Source organism: Mesocricetus auratus, unplaced genomic scaffold, assembly GCF_017639785.1.
Source record: "Mesocricetus auratus isolate SY011 unplaced genomic scaffold, BCM_Maur_2.0 Super-Scaffold_100007, whole genome shotgun sequence".
In the NCBI taxonomy this organism is placed as follows: Eukaryota; Metazoa; Chordata; class Mammalia; order Rodentia; family Cricetidae; genus Mesocricetus; species Mesocricetus auratus.
Window position 1 is genome coordinate 26021213 of NW_024429191.1, and position 22664 is coordinate 26043876.

The 22664-nt window shown below is 47.4% G+C and overlaps 1 protein-coding gene across 3 annotated transcripts in view; it reads right to left on the minus strand.

Moving 5' to 3' along the window:
- Positions 1-22664, minus strand: part of Cyfip2 (cytoplasmic FMR1 interacting protein 2) — a 119004-nt gene that overhangs the window by 66111 nt on the left and 30229 nt on the right. For all 3 annotated transcript variants that reach the window (XM_005071897.4, XM_013114761.3, XM_040748491.1), the window contains exons 6-15: positions 20404-20585; positions 18177-18273; positions 16849-16977; positions 14347-14451; positions 12253-12344; positions 10268-10385; positions 6085-6204; positions 5318-5443; positions 1367-1533; positions 584-731 (exon numbers count right to left, since the gene is read on the minus strand). In XM_005071897.4, the coding sequence (XP_005071954.1) occupies positions 584-731; positions 1367-1533; positions 5318-5443; positions 6085-6204; positions 10268-10385; positions 12253-12344; positions 14347-14451; positions 16849-16977; positions 18177-18273; positions 20404-20585 (1284 nt within the window). The remainder of the gene's footprint in view (positions 1-583; positions 732-1366; positions 1534-5317; positions 5444-6084; positions 6205-10267; positions 10386-12252; positions 12345-14346; positions 14452-16848; positions 16978-18176; positions 18274-20403; positions 20586-22664) is intronic.

Sequence of the window (22664 nt, forward strand, 5' to 3'; positions counted from 1 at the left end):
GGAGGAGGCTTGCCAAGCTTGTGGGTTGTCTTTGGAAAGGGATGGAAAAACTAGAAAAGTGTTTTGATGGTAATATGATCTCATCCAAAGTTCTCATTTTTAGAAGATAAGCAGAGCTGAGAGAGGTTAAGCTGCTTGCCCAGGATCATACAGCAAGTCAGAGGCAGAACTCGTAAGTTCCCATGCCATGATGCCACTGTGGGCAAGGGCGCTGCAGTTATTATGATACACACGAACTCCAAGTTAGACCCCTCTGTGCTGCAGAATGTGAGCTTTACAGGGCTAGGAGACAGCTGGGGAGGTGGATATGGTGCTACCATCATTGGTCAGACTAGACAACTGAGGCACAGAGAGACCGTGTAACATGTCCAAGGTCACACAGGTGTCTAGGACTAGAACCCAGGTCTCCTGAATCTTAGGCCAGTGGTCTTCCTTTCACATCAGGAAAACCCCAGAGCAGCTGCATAGCCCTGCCCTTCCTCACACGGATCCCCATCCCACTACCCCATGCTTTAGCACGTTGCCCTTCCTTGGTCCAACTGGCCTGGAGTCAGAGAAGCCAGGCTGCCCGGGAACTGCTTACCTGTGTGCTGGACGGCCCCACGGCACGGCGGGGCACCTTGATGTCAAAGCCGCCTTTGGGATCCTTTTCCCCTCTTAAGCATGGGTCATTGGGAGGTTCTCGGCCTCCTTCCCAGTCACAGATGGTCTTGCGAATTGCCTGCAGGACACTGGGGAAAGAGGAGCGGGACTAGTCCAGGTGTCTACAAGGTTGTTTCCAGGACCCAGAGGGTCTCAGTTCCTCCTGCATTAGAGGTCTGAGTGTTTGGGATGCACATTCATCCCTGGACCCACTCAGGGATGCTCTTAGTGTGTTAAGGTGCTTTGAACAAGTGGCTCCTGTGGCTTTGGTGGCCACTGACTACCTAAGAACTCAGCTCTAAGTCATGTGGGAGACAGGACAGGGCCTGGGGAGAGGAGGAGCGAGCTACAGGACCATATCATCAGCATCACTAACTACATGGATAAAATTGTAATATTTATAGCCTGTTCTCTCTACGCCACATGTGCTGAATTCTATACATAGATTATCTCATTTCATCAGCCCACAGACACCGATACAGTGGGTACCATGATCCTATTTCACAAACAAGGAACTGCCATTCAGAGAACTCATTTGAATAATTCACTTTTCAGACAGCAGTAGGTTTGAGCTCCAGTCCTGAGTGTCTGGAAAATGTCCACTGCCAGAGGGTCTCTGTGTTTAAAAGCCATGCTGGAAGCCAACTGAGCTAGGAGGCCACTTCTTCCAACCCTGAATCCCTCAGTTCTGCTGTACCCTGAATGGGGCCATCCAAGGACCCACCTGATAAGGACATTCTTTTTCTTGCGAACTGCTTGTCGCAATGGCTCACGCAGTGTCACCTGGGCGAAATCCTGCAGGGCCGCATAGATAGTGTTGCGGATTGCCTGGTTGAAGACACTCTCCATCCTCCCCATGAGCACCTGCAGGCCCTTGATCATGGCGATCACCTGGTGGGCATAGAGTAAGGGTCAGCCTCACTATGGCTTTGCACGCCATCGGCTCGCTGTGCTTCACGACGCTGCAGGGAGGGGGCACTGGAGGTGCTCAGAGTGTGAGGCCAGTGCCTCTAAAACTCCAGGTCAGGACTAGGCAAAAATGGTGACAATGCACACAGATCAGAGCTCTACTCCCTCCATCAGTAGTAATCCTAAAGGGAAAGCACATGCACTGTGGGTGGGCACATCTATGACTTCTGCCATTACAGAAAAAGGACAGTGTTTCCTGAGAAGCTAGATATAGAAGTATCACATGATTCAGCCATCCTACGTCTGGGTGTAACTGAGGGCAGTGAAACCGGCCATGCTGAAGAAACACTTGAGCCAAGTGTTAACTGTCACACTAGTCACAACAGCTACAGACCATTAAGGTGGTCTTTGATGTAAGTAGAGAGAGAAACTGTGTTAGATAGGAATAATGCAAGATCACATAGTCATAAAAAAAGAAATTCTACCATATGCAGCAGCATGGGCGGAACTGGAGGACACTCACATATTACATCTGGCATAAAACAAGATGCAAAAAGAAAAAGAGAAGGGTTGGAGACAGTTCAGTCGGTGAAGGGTTTGCATTTCAAGCATGAGACCCAAGTTCAAACTCCAGGACCCACATACAAAAAGCTGAGCATGGAGATGTGCTGATAGTTCCAGTTGGGAGACATAGCAAGTCAGTTCTTGGGGCTCAATGTCCAGGTAGCTGAGTCTAATTGGGAAAAAAATCCAAGGTGGATAGCTCCTGATGACTATCACATGAAGTTAAGCTCTAGACTCCACATACATATGAAGGTATAACACACACACACACACACACACACACACACACACACACACACAAAATGATAAAAGAGTAGATGTCAGAGTTCTGGAAGGATACAGCAGTCAGTAATGGAGAGGCGATGGTCTCATGTATAGGAGGACTGCGGCTGGATAGGAGGGAAAATTCCCAATGCTACACAACCATGGGAGAGCTGCACTGCATAAGTAGCTGGATATTTTAAAACAGCTGCTAGAGAGGAATTTTTTCTGAATGTTCACAACAGCAATAATAAGTAGAAGTGATGCATATGCAGGGTTAGCTGAACTGAACTTTACATACTGTGTCCAAAATACTGAAAAAGTCACAGTAGACCTCATGTATACTTACAGCCACTATGTGTTAAACCAACGCAAGTGATATTTAAAAATGATACTTCTATCTTCTACAAAGCTAAGACTGTGCTTCATGAAGCAGCTCACCGTCATCGACTGAACGCCCCTAACTGGAACCTTGTGTGGAACAGGAAGGAATGAGGGGGTGAGCGATTAGCTTACACATGAGGCTTATTTCTTTCTCTAAAACGTTAAAGAAATAGAACAAAATAAAAAACAAGATGCCCCCAAACGAGCAAGCAAACCACAACAACAAAAACACTAGCATTTAAGGTAAGAAACCTGGTCAGCAGGCGAGGCTATCCCTAGAAGCCAAAGAGTGGAATGCTGTTGCTGCAATAAGGTGTTGTGAAAAGCACTAATAAGACAGACATTCAAATGTCGTCAGACTCTAAAAGATCTGGGCTTCTGGCCAGAGATGGAACACACACACACACACACACACACACACACACACACACACACACACACACACACACACACACACACAAATTCAGAGCCGGTGCAGCAGTTAACAGCATTAAGTGCTTCTGCAGACCCAAGTTCGGTTCCCAGCACCCATGTTGGGCACTTACAACTGCCTATAGCTCCAGCCCAAGGGTATACCTGATGGCTCTGGCCTCCTTAGACACTCATGTGCACATTCTTTTTCACACACAAATACAAAATTAAAGCACTGAGACAAATGGATGGATAGATAGATAGATAGATAGATAGATAGACAGACAGATAGATAGATAAGGAAGGGTTCAGAATAATTCCAAACACAGAGGGACAAGACCTGAGGGGGAACATCTTTACAACTTAAGACTAGGTAAAGATTTCTTAGCTAGAATCCCCCATTCACATAGTGTGAAATAATACTAAGGTAAACTAACTGGATTTTAGCAAAATACAAAACCAGTGTTCCTCAAAAGACATTGCCAAGAAAACAAAGAGGCAAAGTCACCAAATAGAGAAGCAATTTGCAACACATGCATGATGAAAGCCTTGTGATGAGGATACAGAAAGAATTCTCACAATAATGAGAAGGCACACATACACCCTTTAAAAATGGGCAAAGACTTTGATAGAATACATGAAATGAGAGAAGAATGAATGGCCAATGTATGCGAAAAGATACTTGGTACCATTAGACTGTGGGAAGTGAGAGTGTTAAGGATAATGAGACTCCCCTACACCACTGTTAGAATGGTCAAGATCATTAGTAAGATGGCCACCACCAAGGCCTCTGAGGGCACCGAACAATGGCATTCTCAGGGAGACTTGGCGGTAATGTGACATCCCCATTGGTGTGGCTGCTGAAGGAACACCTACGGTGTGAGTGCCCCAGCAAAATGTTAAAACTCAGTCAGGCTTGGCAGGACATGCCTGCAGACCCGAGATGTGCCTTGGCTACCAAGTGAGTTCAAGGGCAAATTCATGAGAATCTGTCTCAACAAAAACAAACAGAAAAGCCAAAGCAAAAGGAGTTAGACAGATATCCTGTGTCTCCATGCCCACAGCACTTTATTACGTGGGTGCTGGGGATCTGAACTCAGGTCCTCAGGCTGGTATAGTCAGTGCTCTCATCTACTGAGCCATCTTGCCGCATCATATAATTTAAACTTTTTAATTTATTCTTAGAAAACGTCATAAACGTATACATTATGCACTGTCAACTTGACACAAGCTAGAATCACCAGAAAGGGAGGAGCCTCGCTTGAGGAAAGGCTTCCATGAGATCCAGCTGTAAGACATTTTCTCATTTAGTGATCAGTGAGTGATGGTGGGTGTTGCCATCTCTGGGCTGGCGGTCCTGGGTTCTATAAAGAAGCAGGCTGAGCAAGCCAGGGGAAGTAAGTCAGTAAGCAGTACTCCTCCATGGCTTTTGCATCAGCTCCTGCCCCCAGGAACCTGTCCTGTTTGAGCTCATGTCCTGATTTCCTTTGATAATGAGAGGTGATATGAAAATGCAAGCCAAAAAACCCCCAGGAACCTGTCCTGTTTGAGCTCCTGCCCTGATTTCCTTTGATAATGAGAGGCGATATGAAAGTGCAAGCCGAAAAAAACCTGCTTTCTCCCCGACTTGCTTTTGGGTCATGGTGTTTCATCATAGCAATAGAAACCCTAACTAAGCCACATTATATTTTGATTATATCCATCCTCGCCCCACATCAACCTTCCTCAGGACCTCCCTCCTAATTTCATATCAACCTTTCATAAGCACTTACTGATCCATCTCTTTATGGTGCTTTTACCCAGTGTGTCCAGTCAGTGCTGCCCATACACACACGGGCACGGAGTCATCCACTGGGGCACCGGGGAACCAACCAATGGCCACACTCCTACAGAAAAATGACTCTAACTACCCCAGTAACAAGCAACTGCTCCTCCACTAGGGGCAGGGCCTCGGGAACCCTTCAGAGTTAATGCTGGAACTTTAAACTAGCTGGCTCCCTCATCGTTTCTCAGTAACTTTTGACAGAGGACAACCTGGATGGGGAAAGTCAGAAAAGGCAGCACATGAAAACGACAACATCGCCGGGGGAACCACAGGGAGCAGCAGTCTGGGGGTAGGTGGGGAGAGAAGGGCGTCGGCACCCACCTCCACAAAGGCAAACTTCTCCTCACTGGTGTAATTGTAGCGTGTGGCTCTCTCATACTCTTCCGCCGTGCCTGGGCAGTCCTTGTTGCAAAACTTGTCTGTGGGGTGAACCAGCTTCCAAGAGTACTGGGGAGAGAAGAGACAGCCGACGCCCATCAACCGAGGGATGGCAAGCCAAATGGCCGGGCCTTTAGCACACTAACAGCCGCAGAGGGGAGAGCACCCACTGTGCAGGATGGGGATGATCTCGACAATACAAGGTAAAAAGCTCTAGACACAAAATACCACATGCTCTGAGTCTCCATACGGTGAATAGCTAAAGCAGGGAAATGTACAGTGATAGAAAGAATACTGAGAGCTGGAGGGACGGGGTGACACAAGTGGGTTTTTGTTTTGAAGATTCGTTTTTAAAGATGCTTATGTGCATATGTGTCTGTTTGTGGGGATGTGTATGTTAAGTGTGGGGTCTCACAGAGGCCAGAGGCATCAGGTCACCTGAGCTGAGTTACAAGAGGCTGTGAGACACCTGATGTCAGTGCTGGGTCCTAGCCACCCCTCCGGTCCCGGGTGTGGTTTTATCTACTTAAGTGATAGAAATATTCTTAATTTAAGGTTATACAGTTCCAGGAACATACTTAAAATGTAGGTTTCAGCTGGGTAAGAGGCGTGATATATGAATTATGTTGAAAGACAGAACACTGAGTAGAGATGATGGTCTACAGATGTGAACTAGGTCAATGCGAGGGCTGGCACCTCATGACACCTACCACCTCCATGACATGGGCACTCCACTTGGATAGAAGCTGCAGGCCTCGAAGGGCCAGGTCAAAAAGCTCCCGGTACTCTTCATCCGACTTCTGGCTGTCCAACCCTGAGCCTGTCACCACCTGAGGGACAGAGAACTTCATACTCATCTCACGCTCCGTGGGCCTGAGACTCGCGAACATTACTCCTCAAATCCCCCTGGAAAAACTGTGCAGTTGTTACTCTCTTTGGCAGTTGTCTTGCTGAAGGCCACGTCTTGTAAGTGGCTGGGTGTTCTAATTCAGGAGGCATCATTTCAGATCCCCATTTAACCCTCCACCTCCAGCCTTACAGCAATAGCTATCCTGACTATTCACGACAGGAAGTGCAGCCTAGTAAGGGAATCATCTTTGCAGTGATATTAAATATGTGTGCAAGCAATGACTTTCACACAACGCTGTGACTTCAAGGGGCTCCTGCTGGTTTCATGCTCTACTTCACATACAGTGCTAACCGCAGATCACTAAAACGCTGTCACAGTTCATGACTAGCTGTGATGCACTGGTTAAAAAGATCTGATATGGCCCGGAGGGGGTGGTGCACGTCTTTAATCCCAGCACTCGGGAGGCAGAGGCAGGAGGATCTCTCTGAGTTCAAGACCAGCCTGGTCTACAAGAGCTAGTTCCAGGACAGTCTACAAAGCCACAGAGAAACCCTGTCTCGAAAAACAAAAAACAAACAAAAACCCCAAATGTCTGTAGGTGTAATACTCCATCCACATCATACGCATGGATGTATCCACATGACATATGCATATATATGTGTGTATATATGTACATATATGTGTGTACATATATATATATCACATGAATTTTTGCAGGTAGTCATGACAGACACTATCTTTGTAAATTTGTTTCATCACTACTGTCTATCTGTAATTTCCCAAATTCACTTGCAGCAATGTCTCCATCCCCTGCAGATGTCTACATGTTTCAGTGGAATAGAGGCCTCTGCCTTTCTGGTTTAGCTCTCATTTTGCAAGCCAGCATCTTCTAGGTTGCCTAAACAGTGTCAGGATGCCCACATTTTTGTGCTTTTAATTAACAATTTCAAACAGGACCGATGTGCTGTGCCGGTGGTTCTCAACCTTCGTAACACTGGGACCCTTAAATACAGTTCCACATGTGATGACCCCCAACCACAACATTATTTTTGTTGCTACTTCATAACTGTAATTTTGCTACTGCTATGAATCGCAATGTAAATATCTGTTTTCTGATGCTTTTTGGTGACCTCTGTGAAAAGATTGTTTGACTCCTGAAGGGGTCGTGGTCCACAGATTGAGAACCACCGTGGTTGCTATGCCATGTTCTACCTGCAGGAAGGCTGTGACAGACATGTTATGAAACAGTTCCTTCAAACAGAAGTCATGGTGTCATTGGCCCTCAGTTAATGTTAATGAATCAACAAAAAAACATCACAAAGGTATCCTTAGATAGAAATGGAGATGAAACAAGATTCTGTGCTGATTAAATCACTGTGGCAAGAGGCTCATGGGAATTCTGAATTTCTTTGTGGGCAATGGTTCATAATTTTTGAATTCAGAGTTTATGGAATTTTACAGATTGCTACTACTGAAATTCATGAAAACTGGTAACATATATGCACATAGCATGTTCATTTGACTCTATGTGTCTGAGGTAGTCTGTATTCAACAAATTCATGAAATGGTAGATGGAAAATATTTGGGGAAAATGCTGTATCTATATCTTGACACTGTATATATGATCTTGATACTGTCCTCTACACAACAATTTATGTTGTGATAGTTAGGTTTTTTGTTGTCATTGTTTTTTTGGTTTTTAGAGACAGGGTTTCTCTGGGCTTTGGAGGCTGTCCTGGAACTCGCTCGGTAGACCAGACTGTTCTCAAACTCACAGAGATCTGCCTGCCTCTGCCTCCCGAGTGCTGGGATTAAAGGCGTGCGCCACCAACGCCCGGCTGTGATGGTTAGTTTTAATTGCCAACTTGGTACAACCTAGAGTTACACTGGGAGGGTATCTCAATAAGAGATTGTCTACATTGGGTCAGCTTGTATGGCCCATGGGGCATCATCTTCATTAAGTTAATTGATATGGGAAGATGCAGCATACCGTGGGTGGCACCATTCCCTAAACAGGAGGTTCTGAGTTGTGTATGAGTGGAGAGATTGAGCTGAGCATAAGCAAACAAGCCAGAGAGCAAGCATGCATCCATTTCTTTCTACTCTTAACTGTGGTTGTGATGTAAGCAGCTGTCTCAAGCTCTTACCTCTGTGACTTCCTCAAAGTGATGGGCTATAACCTGGAATTCTGAACTAAAATAAACTACTCTTTTGGTTGCCTTTTCTCAAGAGTATTTTATCATAGTAACAGAGATGAAACTAGAATATGACATCTGCACATTGTATTAGGTCATAAAAAATAGACAATTTATAATATATTTAAGTATGCAAACAGGTTATATGAAAAGCAATGACTTTTACAAGGAACTGAGCATCTGTGGACTCTGGTGTCAGCAGTATTTCCTGTAGCAATTGCACATTAATAACAAGAGGTAATTGTAATAAAAATAAAAAAACAACAAAAAAAATTAGTCTCAGATGACACAAACATACAAATTCTGGCCTCAGGACTCAGGGCAGATGATTCTCCTGCTTATCCCAGATGGCCAGCACATTTGGTAAGAAAGCTATGGGTTTGACTTGAGCTGGTCTTTGTATGTTCCAAGCTTACTGATCTACACTGCCTGTATTTGTCAGACTGACCCCATTTCAAATGATCTAGGTTATGATCAAAAGCACTACCAGAGCTGGGGTTTGGAAAAAGATGATCACTACTGCCATTGGCCACACGATGGAGCCAGTGAGCACATGTGGCCTATTCCACACTGTGGGAGTGCAGATCTGGGAACCTGTGTGGGCTTAAACAGCACACCTTATGTATCAGTGAGAAAGGCCTTTATGGGAAGGGACCCACAAAGATATATGACAATAAAAGTTAGTTCTGAGATGGTAGGATTCCATGGGCTTGGTTTTCTCACCTTTTGCATATCTAATTTTTTCTTAAGCCTGTGAAATGGTCATGTTTTTATATTAAAAAATTCAAAAACACAATCATTGGGATTGCAAGAGCTCTTTGTGGTGCACGCACATGTGGACCACTGTGGGTGCCAGTTTTCACTTTCTATTTTCTCTTTGTTGTGGGCCATTGCATTCACCAGGTAGTTGGTCCATAAGCTTCCTACGTGGCTGTAGAAACTCCAGTATTGCAGAAACGCTGTGCTACCACTCCTGAATTTATGTGAGTTCTGGGAATCTGAACTCAGCTGTCCCTCATGCTTGCACAGCAAGTGTTTACCCACGGAGCCAACTCCCCAGCCCTTTATGGCTTTTTTCTTCTCTGATTCCAGTTATGATATTTTTGCAGTGATCATGTATTATTACATAGCTGTGCATATTTAGATTGGGGTTGGGAGCAGGAGTGTTCAGAACTGTGTCTCTGGCCATTGATAGTGGAGATGGGATGAATCCGATGCAGCTAGAATGAACAGTTACTGGGCCTTCCAGGCACAACACCCATGCTAGGCACCCTATTAGTTTTCTCAGTGATCCTTTCAAGATAAATGTTATCATTACCTAGATTTAAAAGATGTCTGTATTATTTTTGATTGATACCATAATTGTAGATATCTATGGAACACAGTATGGAGATTCAACACTTGTATACAATACGTGAAGAGCAGATGGGTTACCTGGTGTATCTATCACCTCTGATGCCATTTCATGATGTTGAACTCTATTGTGTGACAGAACATTGTAAGCGATTCCTCCTACTTGGCTATTTTAAACCTCTATTTTTCTTAAATGTTTGCTATTTAGTAAAAGTAGAGAAAGGGAACTATTTCTCTTACCTGACTGTACCCTGTACCTGCTAACAATCCTCTTTCCATCACTGACTCCCTGCCTCTCCCATCCTCCTCGGGCATTCCCAGCATTCTATTCGTTTTGCAGATGAAGGGGTCGAGGCCCAGAGCCCAAGTCTGACTCTGAACCACTTGCAGCAAGCCCACCCTCCGCCCCCGGCAGTGTTTCCCCCCACCCTACATTGCCTGCTCTTCTTCAGCCTCTTTGTACTTTGCTGGCCCTGGACCGACCACAGAACTCACCTCGCTGTTGCTATAGCGAGCCAGCTCAGAGATGAAGCGGATGTGGTCATCCCGGATCTGAACCATCTGCTCGCAGATGTTGTACTGGGGGCTGATGCTGCTCTGAGTGCACGTCCACCTGGGGAGAAACACCACAGGGTTTGTGTGGGTCCCGGCTCCAGGCACCTGTGTGGGACAGGCTCCTTCTGCACACTAGCTGTTCCTGGTCCTCAGACAACATAGCTGGTCCCCTGGGTGGAACCAAAAGTTCAAGTGGCTGTCTAACCCCAGAGCCTCCTCTGTGGGCACCATGACTAGAAAGGAGAGTCCGGTCTTTCCTTCTCCGGATCCTACCACAGGTATCTCTGGACACCAGCACACCATACTTACCAGTTAAGTGAAAGAGCGAGGACCAAGATCACAGCCTTTTTATGGTCACAAAAGGCTAGAATTGCAGCTGAGCAAAACCGAGATGGGGAACCTCCCTGTCTTTCCCCAAAGGACCTGGTGCCATGGATGTACCCACGGTGGGAGACTTCCTATCATTCTGAGAGGCATGGTTGGCACCTCCTCCCCACCTCTTCCTTCTTCCTTCTCTCTTCCCATTCTCCTCCCTCCTCTCCTGTCTCCTTTCTCTTCCATCCTTTTGAAAGAAGTCATTAGGAAAACCTTCCTGAATCAGAGAGGAAATAAAAGCCCTCACTCTCGGCCCCTCTTCCTCTGTTCAGAACTAGTGGCTCAGCAGACAGAACAAGAGACTGGGAAGCCAGCAGGCAGGAGAAGGGTTTGGACAGATCTTCGATTCAAAAGAAGAGGAAAAGGGACTCTCATAAGGATTATGTATAAGTGGTGACCCTCCTTTGGCTTAGACTGCTAGTTTTTCCATTTTGAGCTACTTGCAATGGGGACACAGTCACTCAGACTTCTGACTTTCTGCCTGGTTACAAGTTGATATCTGATCCAACAAACTCCTCCCTCTGAGACTGCAAGACATGGTCTGAATTTCTCCCAAAGACTCATCTCTGGCTCTCCAGGCAGACACAGGTTGTAGGTCGAGGACCCCTCTGCAGGTATCCTAGGCTTTTTTGAGACAAGGTTTTGAGGCTGGTCTCGAGCTCCTGATCCTCCTGCCTCTACCTCCCAACTGCTGGGATTACAGGTGCTTGCATCATTCCCAGGCTCTGTTGGTATCACCTTAATCCCAGCTACTAAGAGTGGCTGAGACAAAAGGATCACAAATTCAAGGTATCCTTGGGCTACAGATTGAGTTCAACTTAATGAGATCCTAACTCCAAATAAAAAGCAAAAAGAGAAAGTGAGGCTACAGCTGAGTGGTAGGGTGCTTGCCCAGCATGTGGCAGGCCCATTGCCAGCACTGCCAAACTAAGAAAGACACCGACCGAAGGGTGGCCAGCACCAGGCCACACAGATAGACCATACTCTCTTAGTTGTAGGTAATATGCATGTAGACAGACCACCCTATGTCTTCTGAGATCAGAGGGACCCCTCCCCCACACAAAAAATCCCCTCTAGGAACTACTGACTCACTCCCAGGTCTTAACATAGATTCCCAGAACTATGATTTATTAGATGACATAAGGGGAGGCTACCAACCCGTGTCACAGCTAGAACAATTCAAGTCACACGGTTAACCACATACTTACTGCATAGCCACAAAAAGTGAGCAGAGCCCTGAACCAGTGTGATGACTGCTACTGTCCTGTCCTTAGACTCCTAGACTCCTGCTGTCCCACTGAGGGGAGGGGGTTACCGCAGAGCAGGACAAGGGGCGTGGCTATGCTCTAAGCCCTTGAGAGCCTGGCAGCAAAAGGCTGGAGCAAAAGGGCTCAGAGCACCCTCGCTATTCCCCTCCTGGCATTGCTGTTCTGCGGGAATCCACCTGCCCAGGGCTCTGGGGAGGGAGGAGGGACTGAAGTGGTCCCTCAGCTCTCGGCCCAGGCTGGGCGTCCTCACAGGAGCCGAGAGACATTACGGCAGGCACTCACTTGGACTTGTTCTCTTCATAGTGAGCACTGGTCTTAATGTATCTGGCCAGCTCTATCTGCATGTCGCCGAAAAGGGGCACCACCTGCAGCTGCTGCAAAGGAAGCAAACAGAGCATGTGAGATGCCACAGGCAGGGCGGGGCTCATGTACCAGCGGGGTGGAAGGCTTCGGTGACTACCTAGGGCCAGTATTTGTTTATTTCTAATGGTGTTACCATGGGGTCCCGGCATCTAGAGGAACCCCAGCCAGTATGCAGGCCCTTTTCCCTTGCCTCCTACCAACTGCATACTTCAAGTGATTGACACCAAAAAGGCAAAGTGCTTGTCCAAGGTCACACAAAGTAGATGAAGCAGACACCGGATGGCCGGCCTCCTCCCAGTACAGGGCCCTTTCTACAGCTCAGAAGATTTCTATGGCTCCACACTGGACTAGGAGAAGGTGGCAGAGGGCTACTGCCTGGGAGTGGCCTTTCTGTGACTGTTCACCTGAGACCTAACGTTACAGTGAAGACATCTCCTGACCAAAGCCCAGGACATGTAGAAGGGAGGCTGCTGTCTACCCACATCTGTCTTTCCCATACGGGATCAGGCACTTTACAAACACTGTCTCAGCCGAGCACGTCTGCACAGGCCCATAGTCTCCACTATTCATGACACCAAAGGCAAGAGGGTCCTAAGTACACAGACTCCCCTGGGCAAAGCGGTGAGACTCTACCTTAAGACAGAAAGTGGAAAACAAAGGTTGGGATATAACTAGCAATGGAAGACTTATTTAACATGGGCAAGGCCCTGGGTTTAATACTAAATGCTACAAAACCCAACCACCAACCATCCACTATCTCCATCTACCCACAAACAAGTGGGGTCAGAACTGTCCCAATCACATTGTACCAGTGTGGGATTGACACATAGGAAGTAGCTTAGTCTGTTCAGGAAGCCAGGCCAGATGGAGCAAGAGCTGGGATCAGAACCCTTGGCGCAAGGAGGCCTAGTCTATGCCTTTTCCAAAGCTACTCAGATAAAAGGTAACAGCCAGATTAAACCCTGGCATGGGTAGGCCTGGTTCTACCTCCCTTCCTGCAGGTTGAAGGCAGACACTGCCGTTTCCCAGCGTGGGGCCTGTTTTCACCTGGAGCAGCTCTGGAGAAAAACTAAGGAATCAAGCCACAAGACCCCTCTGAGGACTCATGTTTCCACATGAATCTCAATGTAGCTAGCCTCACCGAGGGTCTTTCACAGTAACACCCCCTCAGGGCAGGGCTCATATTAGAGTAGATTCCGGATGAGAATTCAGTTGCAGATGTGACATCTCCTTACTGAAACGCCAAAGGTTTAAAATTTATCTGCAAGTTTTTACTAGAAAGCTTTGGGGCCGTATGGTCAGATCGCAAAGGCGCTCAAATGGATTGTGCTTAAGGAGAATGCTGGTGAGCTATTATGCCTAAATGGTGTGGGAAAGTAGCCTGCCATGGGCCTCAGATGCCTACAATGGCAAACATGAATCCACTTAGAATTTAGTGTTTAGAGGATGGAGAAATAGCTCAAGAGTTAAGAGCATTGCTGCTCTTCAAGAGGACCAGGGCTTCTTGTCAGGTATCCATATGACAGCCCACAACTATCTGTAACTCCAGTTCCAGGGTATCCAACGCCCCCTTCTGGCCTCCATAGGCCCTGTACACACATGGTGCAGACATATGAAGGTACAATACCCAAACATATATAAGTAAATCTTTAACAAAAACAATTTTGTCTTTAGCTCTCCTTCCATGAGCTCTGGGGTATAATGAAAATTAACACAGGCACAGTCTTCTAAGATACAACTTTGTCTTCAGACAAAAGATTTTAGGAAAGAGAAAATGAGCGCATGAGGCCTCTGGTGGAACCCCAGCTGAGTCTGGAGACTGGGCATCATCCACATGTGGGCAGCCTACCTTGCTTTGGTGGGAGCAGCTGGAGCCTGTGCTTTTATCTTTCTTTTCCTTGAGGAACTTTAGATGCTTCTGGACCACAGCACTCTGGCTAATTCCCTTCCTTCCCCCAGGGATCAAGACGTTAGTAACTCTCCCCCTGCCCAACCCCAGTTCCAAGTACTAACCTTAAAGAACTTGTCGATTTTGCTAAGGTTGATTCTCTTCTTGGCATCCAGTTTATAAATGTTACTGACATTTCCATCCATCAGGTAGAGGCCAAAGCCCATCACCTAGAATGAGAAAGGCCCCGGCGCAAAACTATCACACCCCCAGAGCAGCTAACAAAAATAGAGGTCCATGATTCATGCATCACATGTGTGCAGGGTTGCACAAATTCACTGGCATCTTGTAGAGACACACATGCTATTTCAAAATCATTCACATCTCCAAATTAAAACAGGAAACATAGGCCTAATTTCAATAAAAAAGGTAGTATATTATTATAGAGCCACTCTGGGCCAGGGACTATGGTTAGGTTTAGCAGATGTGGTCTCAATTCCCATAAAACTCTTAGGTGCATCATGCTATTCTAAAGAGAAGGAATCAGATACACAGAGAGGTGAGCTATCTTGCTGAGTCACATGAATAAGCTGCAGAGACTATCTGCAAAGGGATCTGCTATCCAAATGTGCACCTAAAGGTCTGCTAACATAGAAAGGACTTTTTTGTTTCCCGGGGTGTCAAGGCACAGGCATTAGAATAATAGTAAATGGCCATAAAATTCCCCAGGAAAACAACAATGAGAAGGCTCCTGAGGAGTCTTGGGGGATGCTTTAAGAGCAAGTCTCTGCCTGAAGATGCTGGTACTCTTAATATTTTGGCTGACTTGTTAGTTCCTTTAGTTAAGTGAGCTGCTGGTGGGCATGGTCAGCTGTGGAGACACGGGAAGTCACTCCCCTCCGTGCCTTTATCACCCCGGGCCCTAAGGGAAGGAGCAGAGAACTGTCTGTGACAGCTGCTTCCTGCTTGGCGCATTCTGTCCAGCAGCATCAGCACCAGACTGTCCAGTAAGGGCTTCCTACGCCCCCTGGTGGCATCTGAGCTCACTAACAAGCTGCAGAGAGCTGAGCTACAGCACTAAAACAATGCCAGAAGCCTGTTCATGTCAGCTGTGGGAGAAAGGTTAGAAAGGACCAGAGTAGCCAAGGGCAGAACAACAGGCGAGGCGACAAAGGTTCTTCCGGATGATGCCATTTATGCTGGCACGACATCCCAAACACAAGTGACTGCACAGGATAGAAAGCCCACATGCAGCAGGTGAGATGGTGTTGTGGGAAAGGGGTTTGCTGCCAAGCCTGACGGTCCGAGTTCAATCCCCGGGATCCACACAACTGTCCTTTGACCTCCACACCAGCACTGTGGTGCACAGGTGTTGAAGTACATGCATAAATAAATTCTACACGCAAAGCTTTAATCCCAGCACCTGGGAGGCAGAGGCAGGTAGATCTCTGTGAATTCAAGGTCAGCCTGGTCTACATATTGAGCTCCAAGCGAGTCAGGATTAAATTCAGTTGAGAACCTGTCTCAAAAACACAACGAAAACAACAAAACAAAAAAATTCTACATTCTGTGTTACCTAATTTTGAAACTATATAAGCAATAAATAAATAAATAAATAAATAAATAAAAGACATACACCAAAGTGATGAAAGTATTATCTTTGATCTCTGGGAGAGAGGATTCTAAGAGTCCAACCATTTTTATGTTTTCCTGCATAGTTTAGAGTCTCCATAATTATAACAACAGCTTCATAATTTCAGAATGAAAACTGAAAACCATTGGAACAATTTTGAGCATTCTGACAAAATATGGACTCTTCCTTCCCTATAAACTAGGAATTTCTCCTTCGGGAACTTTAGCCCTACAAAAGTCGTGTTCAAAGGCTATAGCATCGGGGTTTTCAGTGTAGTCAAGGATTTAACCACAGGAAATGTTGAAAAAAACAACATCCCCATAAAACGGCTTCTTAGCGTCAACTAGAGATGGCACTGGAGAAACACCTGTCATGACATTTTCGGTGTGTGTATGGCACATCAAAGCAAAGAGAAGATCGCAAGTCAGACTGTGGTCATCGGCTGATACTTTAAAATATTCTTACGAGGGGGCTGAGGGGATGGCCCATCAGTCACGTGCTTGGAGCACAAGCATAAGACCTGAATTCAGTCTCTAGCACCCATGTGAAAACTGGCATGATGGTGCACGCGGGAAACCCCAGTGATGGGGAGGCTGAGTAAAGCCAGTTCCTGGGCTTGCTGGCCAGCTGTCTAGGGCTGATGGGTGAGCCCTGGGTCCCAGTGAGAGAATACCGGGCTGGAACGGTGGCTCAGTGGTTAAGAGCGGTTACTGCCCTTGCAGAACGGCTCACAATACTCTGTAACTCCAGTTCCAGGATTTCTGACACCCCTGGCCTTCCAATGCACTTGCAGTCATGTGCACATACCCACGTATGCATATGTAAAAGGACAGAAATTAACCTTTAGGTCAGATGATGGCTGGCTCCTGAAGAATGACACCTTTGGTCTACACACACACACACACACACACACACACACACACACACACACACACACACACACACACACACGTGCACACGCAGAAGGAAGCCGTGTGAGATGGGGAAGAGTTACCTTGAGGAGCATATGTTTCTCACTGGGTGTCAGGTACATCTTATTCTCGTAGTAATCCACACAGATGTTGACAATGTCCGCCAGCAGTTCTTCATAGCCTGGAATCACTTCCAGTTGCTGGTGAAGACACTAAACAACACCACCACCTGCTGGTCAGGCCGAGCAAGCCTCCTCCCGCACCACCCAGAAAACCCAGCGCTGGGCAGGATATATGAGCACTTTGATCCCTCCTGAGGTCCCAGAAGGAGGGAGCCTTCATGCCAGCAGGTACTGATACCTGACTCCCCTTGATGCAGGACAATAGTTGGTAGTTCCTGCTCACCTCCCTCAGCGGGGACCTAGCCCCTTGGGTCTCCCATGTTAACCCTGGCCTTTCTGAGGCTAGAGTGCACTCCGGGGCAGCTCAGCTTTACAGAGATCCATCGGGCCTGCAGTAATTGCGGGTTAGTTCTGAGGGTGTGGACTTCTCTACTTCAGACAAAGGCAGGAAGAAGACCCACCCAGCAGAAGGAGTAGCAGTAGGTAGGTAGGTATCTCCTTGCTGGCAGGACCCAGGAACATCAAAACAGTTCCTGTTAAGGAAGGTTTCTCTATAGCCCTTTCTCCCCCCTCACACACAAACTGGGCCCCAAGGGGATACTCAGTGGTAGCATTGCTGGAATTCTCTACAGACAGCAGGGGCTGAGACTCCATAGCCTTCTGCAGTGACCAAAAACGTCTCAGCCACCTCCAGGCCTTTGAGATAGGGATATGAGTCTGAGAGCTCTTGGGGGCACTGGGGTCCCTCTGTGTTGGCTTGGGTCCTGCGGATACTCTTATTAGTACTGAACCGACAGGAAGACAGGTCCAGCTATGACAGGCGCAATGGGAGAGAAGTCCAATGGATACACATTGGCAAATGGTGGTGGTGACTATAATTGTGCCTTTTCAGGCTCTTGGTCATGTTCTGAGGGCTTTTTGTTCACATTTCATTTTTTAAGCGAGTCCTATGAGATCTAGTCTCATAATAGTTCCAAAATAATATACCCACTTTGTAGATGAGTAAACTGAATCTCTGACTTTGCCTGAGGTGTGATAATGGACCCATGGTAGGCTTGTTCTCAACCTAGAGGCTGATGTGGTATGGGGCCCACAGCCCTGTCTTGGAACTTTCCAGAGAATCAAATAGAGAGAGGTCACTGGCTGTAGCTTTACTTTACTTTCACAAAGGGCAGGGGAGACAGTGTGGACTGAGCTTATGTGCTGTCCCCTTGGAGCCCTCTAAGCCTCAGGCCCTCTCCTTGCTTCCTTGACATGCCAGGCAGGACTAACCAGGAACCTGTCCTCACCTGGGTGATCCTGTTGTGATTGGCCAGGAACATAGACAGGTTCTGAGACTCCTGAATGGACTGGGGGTCCGCCATCTTCCTTAGGAACTGGGCCGCTCTGAAACACAGGGGAGGAGGTGACAACAGGGTGCATAGGAGTTTGCTCCCACTCAGCCTAAAAGAGACGCCACCCTGTCGTCATGAGGCTCTGAGCATCGCAGGTGGTTCCAAGGTCAAAGGAAAACGCGTTTGGCAGTCCTTTCTCTAGTTAAGCCCCCGTGACAGCTGCTGGGAATTAAAAGGCATGAAAACATGGCTGGAATCTTGGGACAGTTAATGGAAACCAGGAAGGAATGATGAGACAGGGAGGGGGCAGTGTCCTTGAGCCTGGCCAGGACCTCCAGGGAAGCTGCACAGTGAGTCCTGTAGAATGATCATAGGCAGGAAGCTTCTTCTTCTTCTTTTTTCTTTTTTCTTTTTCATGGGTTCTGTTCCCTATAGAAAATCTCAGCATCCTATTTTTTGACTTTGTTTGTAGTACCAGGGATAGGATTTAGGGCACTGTGCATGCCTGGCAAGCACTTGAATTTTCAGCTATGTCCCCTACTATTTTTACTATCTTTCAGGTTTTTCTTTCCTTTTTTTATTATTTTTTACATTCCAATCCCTTCTCTCCTCCTGCTCCCTCCCTTTCCCCCCTCCTCCCATCTGCCCCATGGAGAGGGTAAGTCCTCCCTTAGGAAGTCCACTAAGTCTGTCCCATCATCTGGTTGATGCAGGACCAAGGCACCCCCCCCGCCAACACCTCTGTGTCTAGGCTGGGTAAGGTATCTTTCTACATAAAATGGGCTCCATTTTGTGCATTAGTATCTTTCAGTTTTGAGACTGTGTCCTAAGTTTTTCATGCTGGTATCAAAATCACTCTTCGGCCTAAACCTTGAACTGACGGAAACTTAACCGAGGATTATAGTCCTGTGCCGCTAGGCCCAGCTGATGATTCTCCTGCCTTAGCCTAAGTAGTATGGATCAAGGATCCAGTTTAAGTGCAACACTCGCATGCACAGCACAGCATGGCGGCTCAAGTGCCTCTACCCTGACTGGATGACAGATGGAAGGAGGAAGAACACAGAGAACACAGGCTGATCTTAACAGTGTGTCCCAACTTAACCCAGCAAGGCACAGCTCGCGTCACAGCAACTTGTGAGAATGGGACAACACTCCTGCCTGGCTCAGGACACAGGTGTTGGCTGTGGTCACGATGGAATTGGTGGGTCATCACAGGAAGTGTATGGGGAAGGATGTTGCACTGGTGGCCATCTGTGACATCCTGATTTGGCCTTGAGATGGGTTCTAATTATTGGGCAATCCAGGTTTCACATCTGACCAAGGAGAATAAAATTGTGAAATCCAATCTGTCACATTCTTTTTCCTGTTACCTTGAAACATGGGGAGGTGTGGCTCAGAGATAGGGTCATTCTCTGCTAGTGATATGGACAACCCTTCCAGAAGGTATGGACAGACAATGGCACTCAACTGAGCCTCAACCAGCTCCCGGGAGTCTGTTGATTTGATCTGTCACTTTGCAGGGCTCCCTGTCTTTGGGTGGCTATAGCCTGGCTTCTGGAGATGAATGAGCCCAGCTCAATCCCAGTCCTTTTTTCAACAACAACAACAAAGACCCCTAACTCAGCCACCCCCTCATATAACCTCCACCCTATTCAGCGTCTGAGGGAAGGATTAGCAAGCTGGATTGATGGCTACCTGGCTTGGATTTTTTAAATGCATGTGGAAAGTGAGGAGTTCTTTCCCAAAAAGCTGGGGTTATGCCACAGGCTGTCAGGAAGTCATCTCAGGGTTCTGCCTGAGAAAGAAGCCCACAGAGAGGCGGAGAGGTGGTGAAGAGACCCAGGTAAACGCCACTGCTGCTGGGGTAAGTAGAGGAATGTATGGCTGGGCTTTGCAGTTCTGGGACATAAGCGGTGACTTTCTGTCTGTCATAGAAAGTGACAATGTGATTGCTATGATAATCTTTCTGCCATGAGGCAAGCATGCTGTTCCCCAGAAGGGGAAGTGAGGACCAGATTCCATCTTGGGACATCAAGCCCAGCCAACATCTACTCTTCCAAAGCCCCAGCTCAGAATTACCTTCCTCAAACCACCCTGGCACAGCATCTGGGTTTGGGGACAGCTACTCTTACCAGGGAATGGGTCTGTGAGAAGGGCTGGGGGAGCAGGGCGGGCTCCTGACCTCTTATAGGCAGAGTGATCGTTCTTGACGCTGCACTTCATGTTCTTCAGCTCATCCAAGACGGCAAACATGTTGATGAACTTGCCCAGGGTCAACAGGTACGCCTCCGAGACAAAGTCCTTCCTGCGCTCGGCGTGGCACAGCCGCTTCACCTCGCTACAGAAGCGCTCGATGGCCTTGCGCTGGAGACAGAGGGGCAGTGGTGAGGACGGGGCAGCCTGGTGACGGGGGAGCCTCAGTGCACTCTTGGGTGGGAACAGGTCAAGGCTCTCCTAGGGCCCTCACTACAGCAAAGGTGGAGAAAGAAGGACACATCTGCCATGCCAGGCAGTCTTTTTCAGAGACGTCCCTGTTTCCAAAGCCAACTGTGACAGGGTGCTGAGACCTGTTTGAAGTGAGTTTATCTGATGAATTATTCCAAAACACATTTGCTAAGAGGCATTGTATCCCCAGTGTGTGGCATGCAGGGGAGACAGAGGTTCATCCAACAATCAACTGATAACTGAGCATCTACTGTATACCATATAGCCGTCCTAACTAAGGACTGAAGTTAAGCAGAAATCAAAACAAGAACAAAAACTGCTCAAAGGATCTTACATGCCGATTAACAAAATGCAGAAAACAAAATAAAATACTTGCAGCAGAATTCCGTACTTGATATGGAAGGAAATGAAGAAGGGACAGAGGTTGACACGGGCTTGAAAGAACTGTCCCTCTATGGAGAAAGACAGAAATCTCTAAGAAGCGACTTTCAGGGAAGCAATTTTCAAGAGAAGGAGGAAGACAGGAAAAACAGAAGCATGGGCTGCCAGTCTAAAGGCCTGGAGACATGTTGGGAGGACAGAAGGAAGGACAGGGCTTAGCTCTAGCTGGAGTGAGTGCAGAGAAAGAGCGAAGCCAACACTGGAGGCGCCCTGCACCCTCAGAGGCTCTTATGAGGACTTGTGCTGTGACAGAGTGAGGTGGGCGAGGCTGGGGCTCTAGCGTGGCAGCTTGCTGGCTGCAGAGGGGACGGCAGACTGCAGGGCAGTCGGGAAACTTGCACAGCTAAGGTGGAGTCACTGAGTGACCCAGCCCTCCACTTACGGGAATCTGTTTGTCCTAGTTAGCTGTCTACTGTTGTGATATCCTGACCAAGAGCAACGTGGGGAAGAAAAGATCTGTTTCATTCCCAGCCTACAGTCCACCCTGAAGGAAGTCAGGACAGGAACTGCAGGCAAGAACTTAGAGGCAGGAACCGAAGCAGAGACTGCAGAGGGTTCAGAGTGTGGTCAGTTTGCTTTCTTATACACCCTAGGACACCTGCCAGGAGTGGTGCAGCCCACAGTGAGCTGGGCGCTCCTACACCAATAATTAAGAAAACGCCCCACAGGCTTGCCTATGGGTCAATCAATAGAGGAAAGTCAACAATGGAGGTTCCTTCTTCCCATATGACTCCAGCTCATGCCCAATTGACAAAAACTAACTAGCACACAAGCCAAGGGAAACACGGGAGTCTCTAACAACGCACAAGCCCTTACACACGTGTTCAGCTTTTATTCCTAACAGATCCCAAGGGGAAAAACAGCCTCATCTATTGCCTGGTGGATAGAAGAATAAAATACGGTGCACGTGTACAGTGACATGGCATTCCATCATAAAAAAAAATAGATTCTGATGTCTGCTACAGTACAGACGACACTCAAAAACACCCCACCAGCGGCAAGAGGCCAGCCATGGAAAGTCATGTCCTGTATAACTTCATTTGCAGGAAAATGTCTAAACAGGAAATCCACAGAGATAAGAAGTGGTTTAGTAGTTGCCTGGAGCTGAAAGAGAGGGTGCTGGGGATAGCCGGGAGTGAAGGCTCAAGAGATTTCCTTCAAGAGGTAAAGATACTTTAGAACAGATTATATGATGAACTCTGTGAAGACACTACAGTTTGCTGGGCTGTTCACTCCACTTGGGTGGATATTAAATGAGATATAATATAAATATACTATAGTAATGGAGGGGCAGTGAGCATGAGAGGAGGAGGAAGAAGGGGGAGGAAGAGAGGAGGAGGAAGTCGAGAAGGAGGAGGAGGAAGAGCACAGGAAGGTGGGTGTGAGGAGACGAGGGTGTGTGCGGATGTGAACTCTGCTCCCCTTCCAGGGCCTACAGGGCTCACATGCCAGTTCCCCTCCCTCAAAGACCAGGCCAGACCTCCAGAGTCTAAGTCCAGGTAGGCTTCCTGCCACGGTAAACTGTTCACCACAGCAATGCTCACCATAATGGCGTGA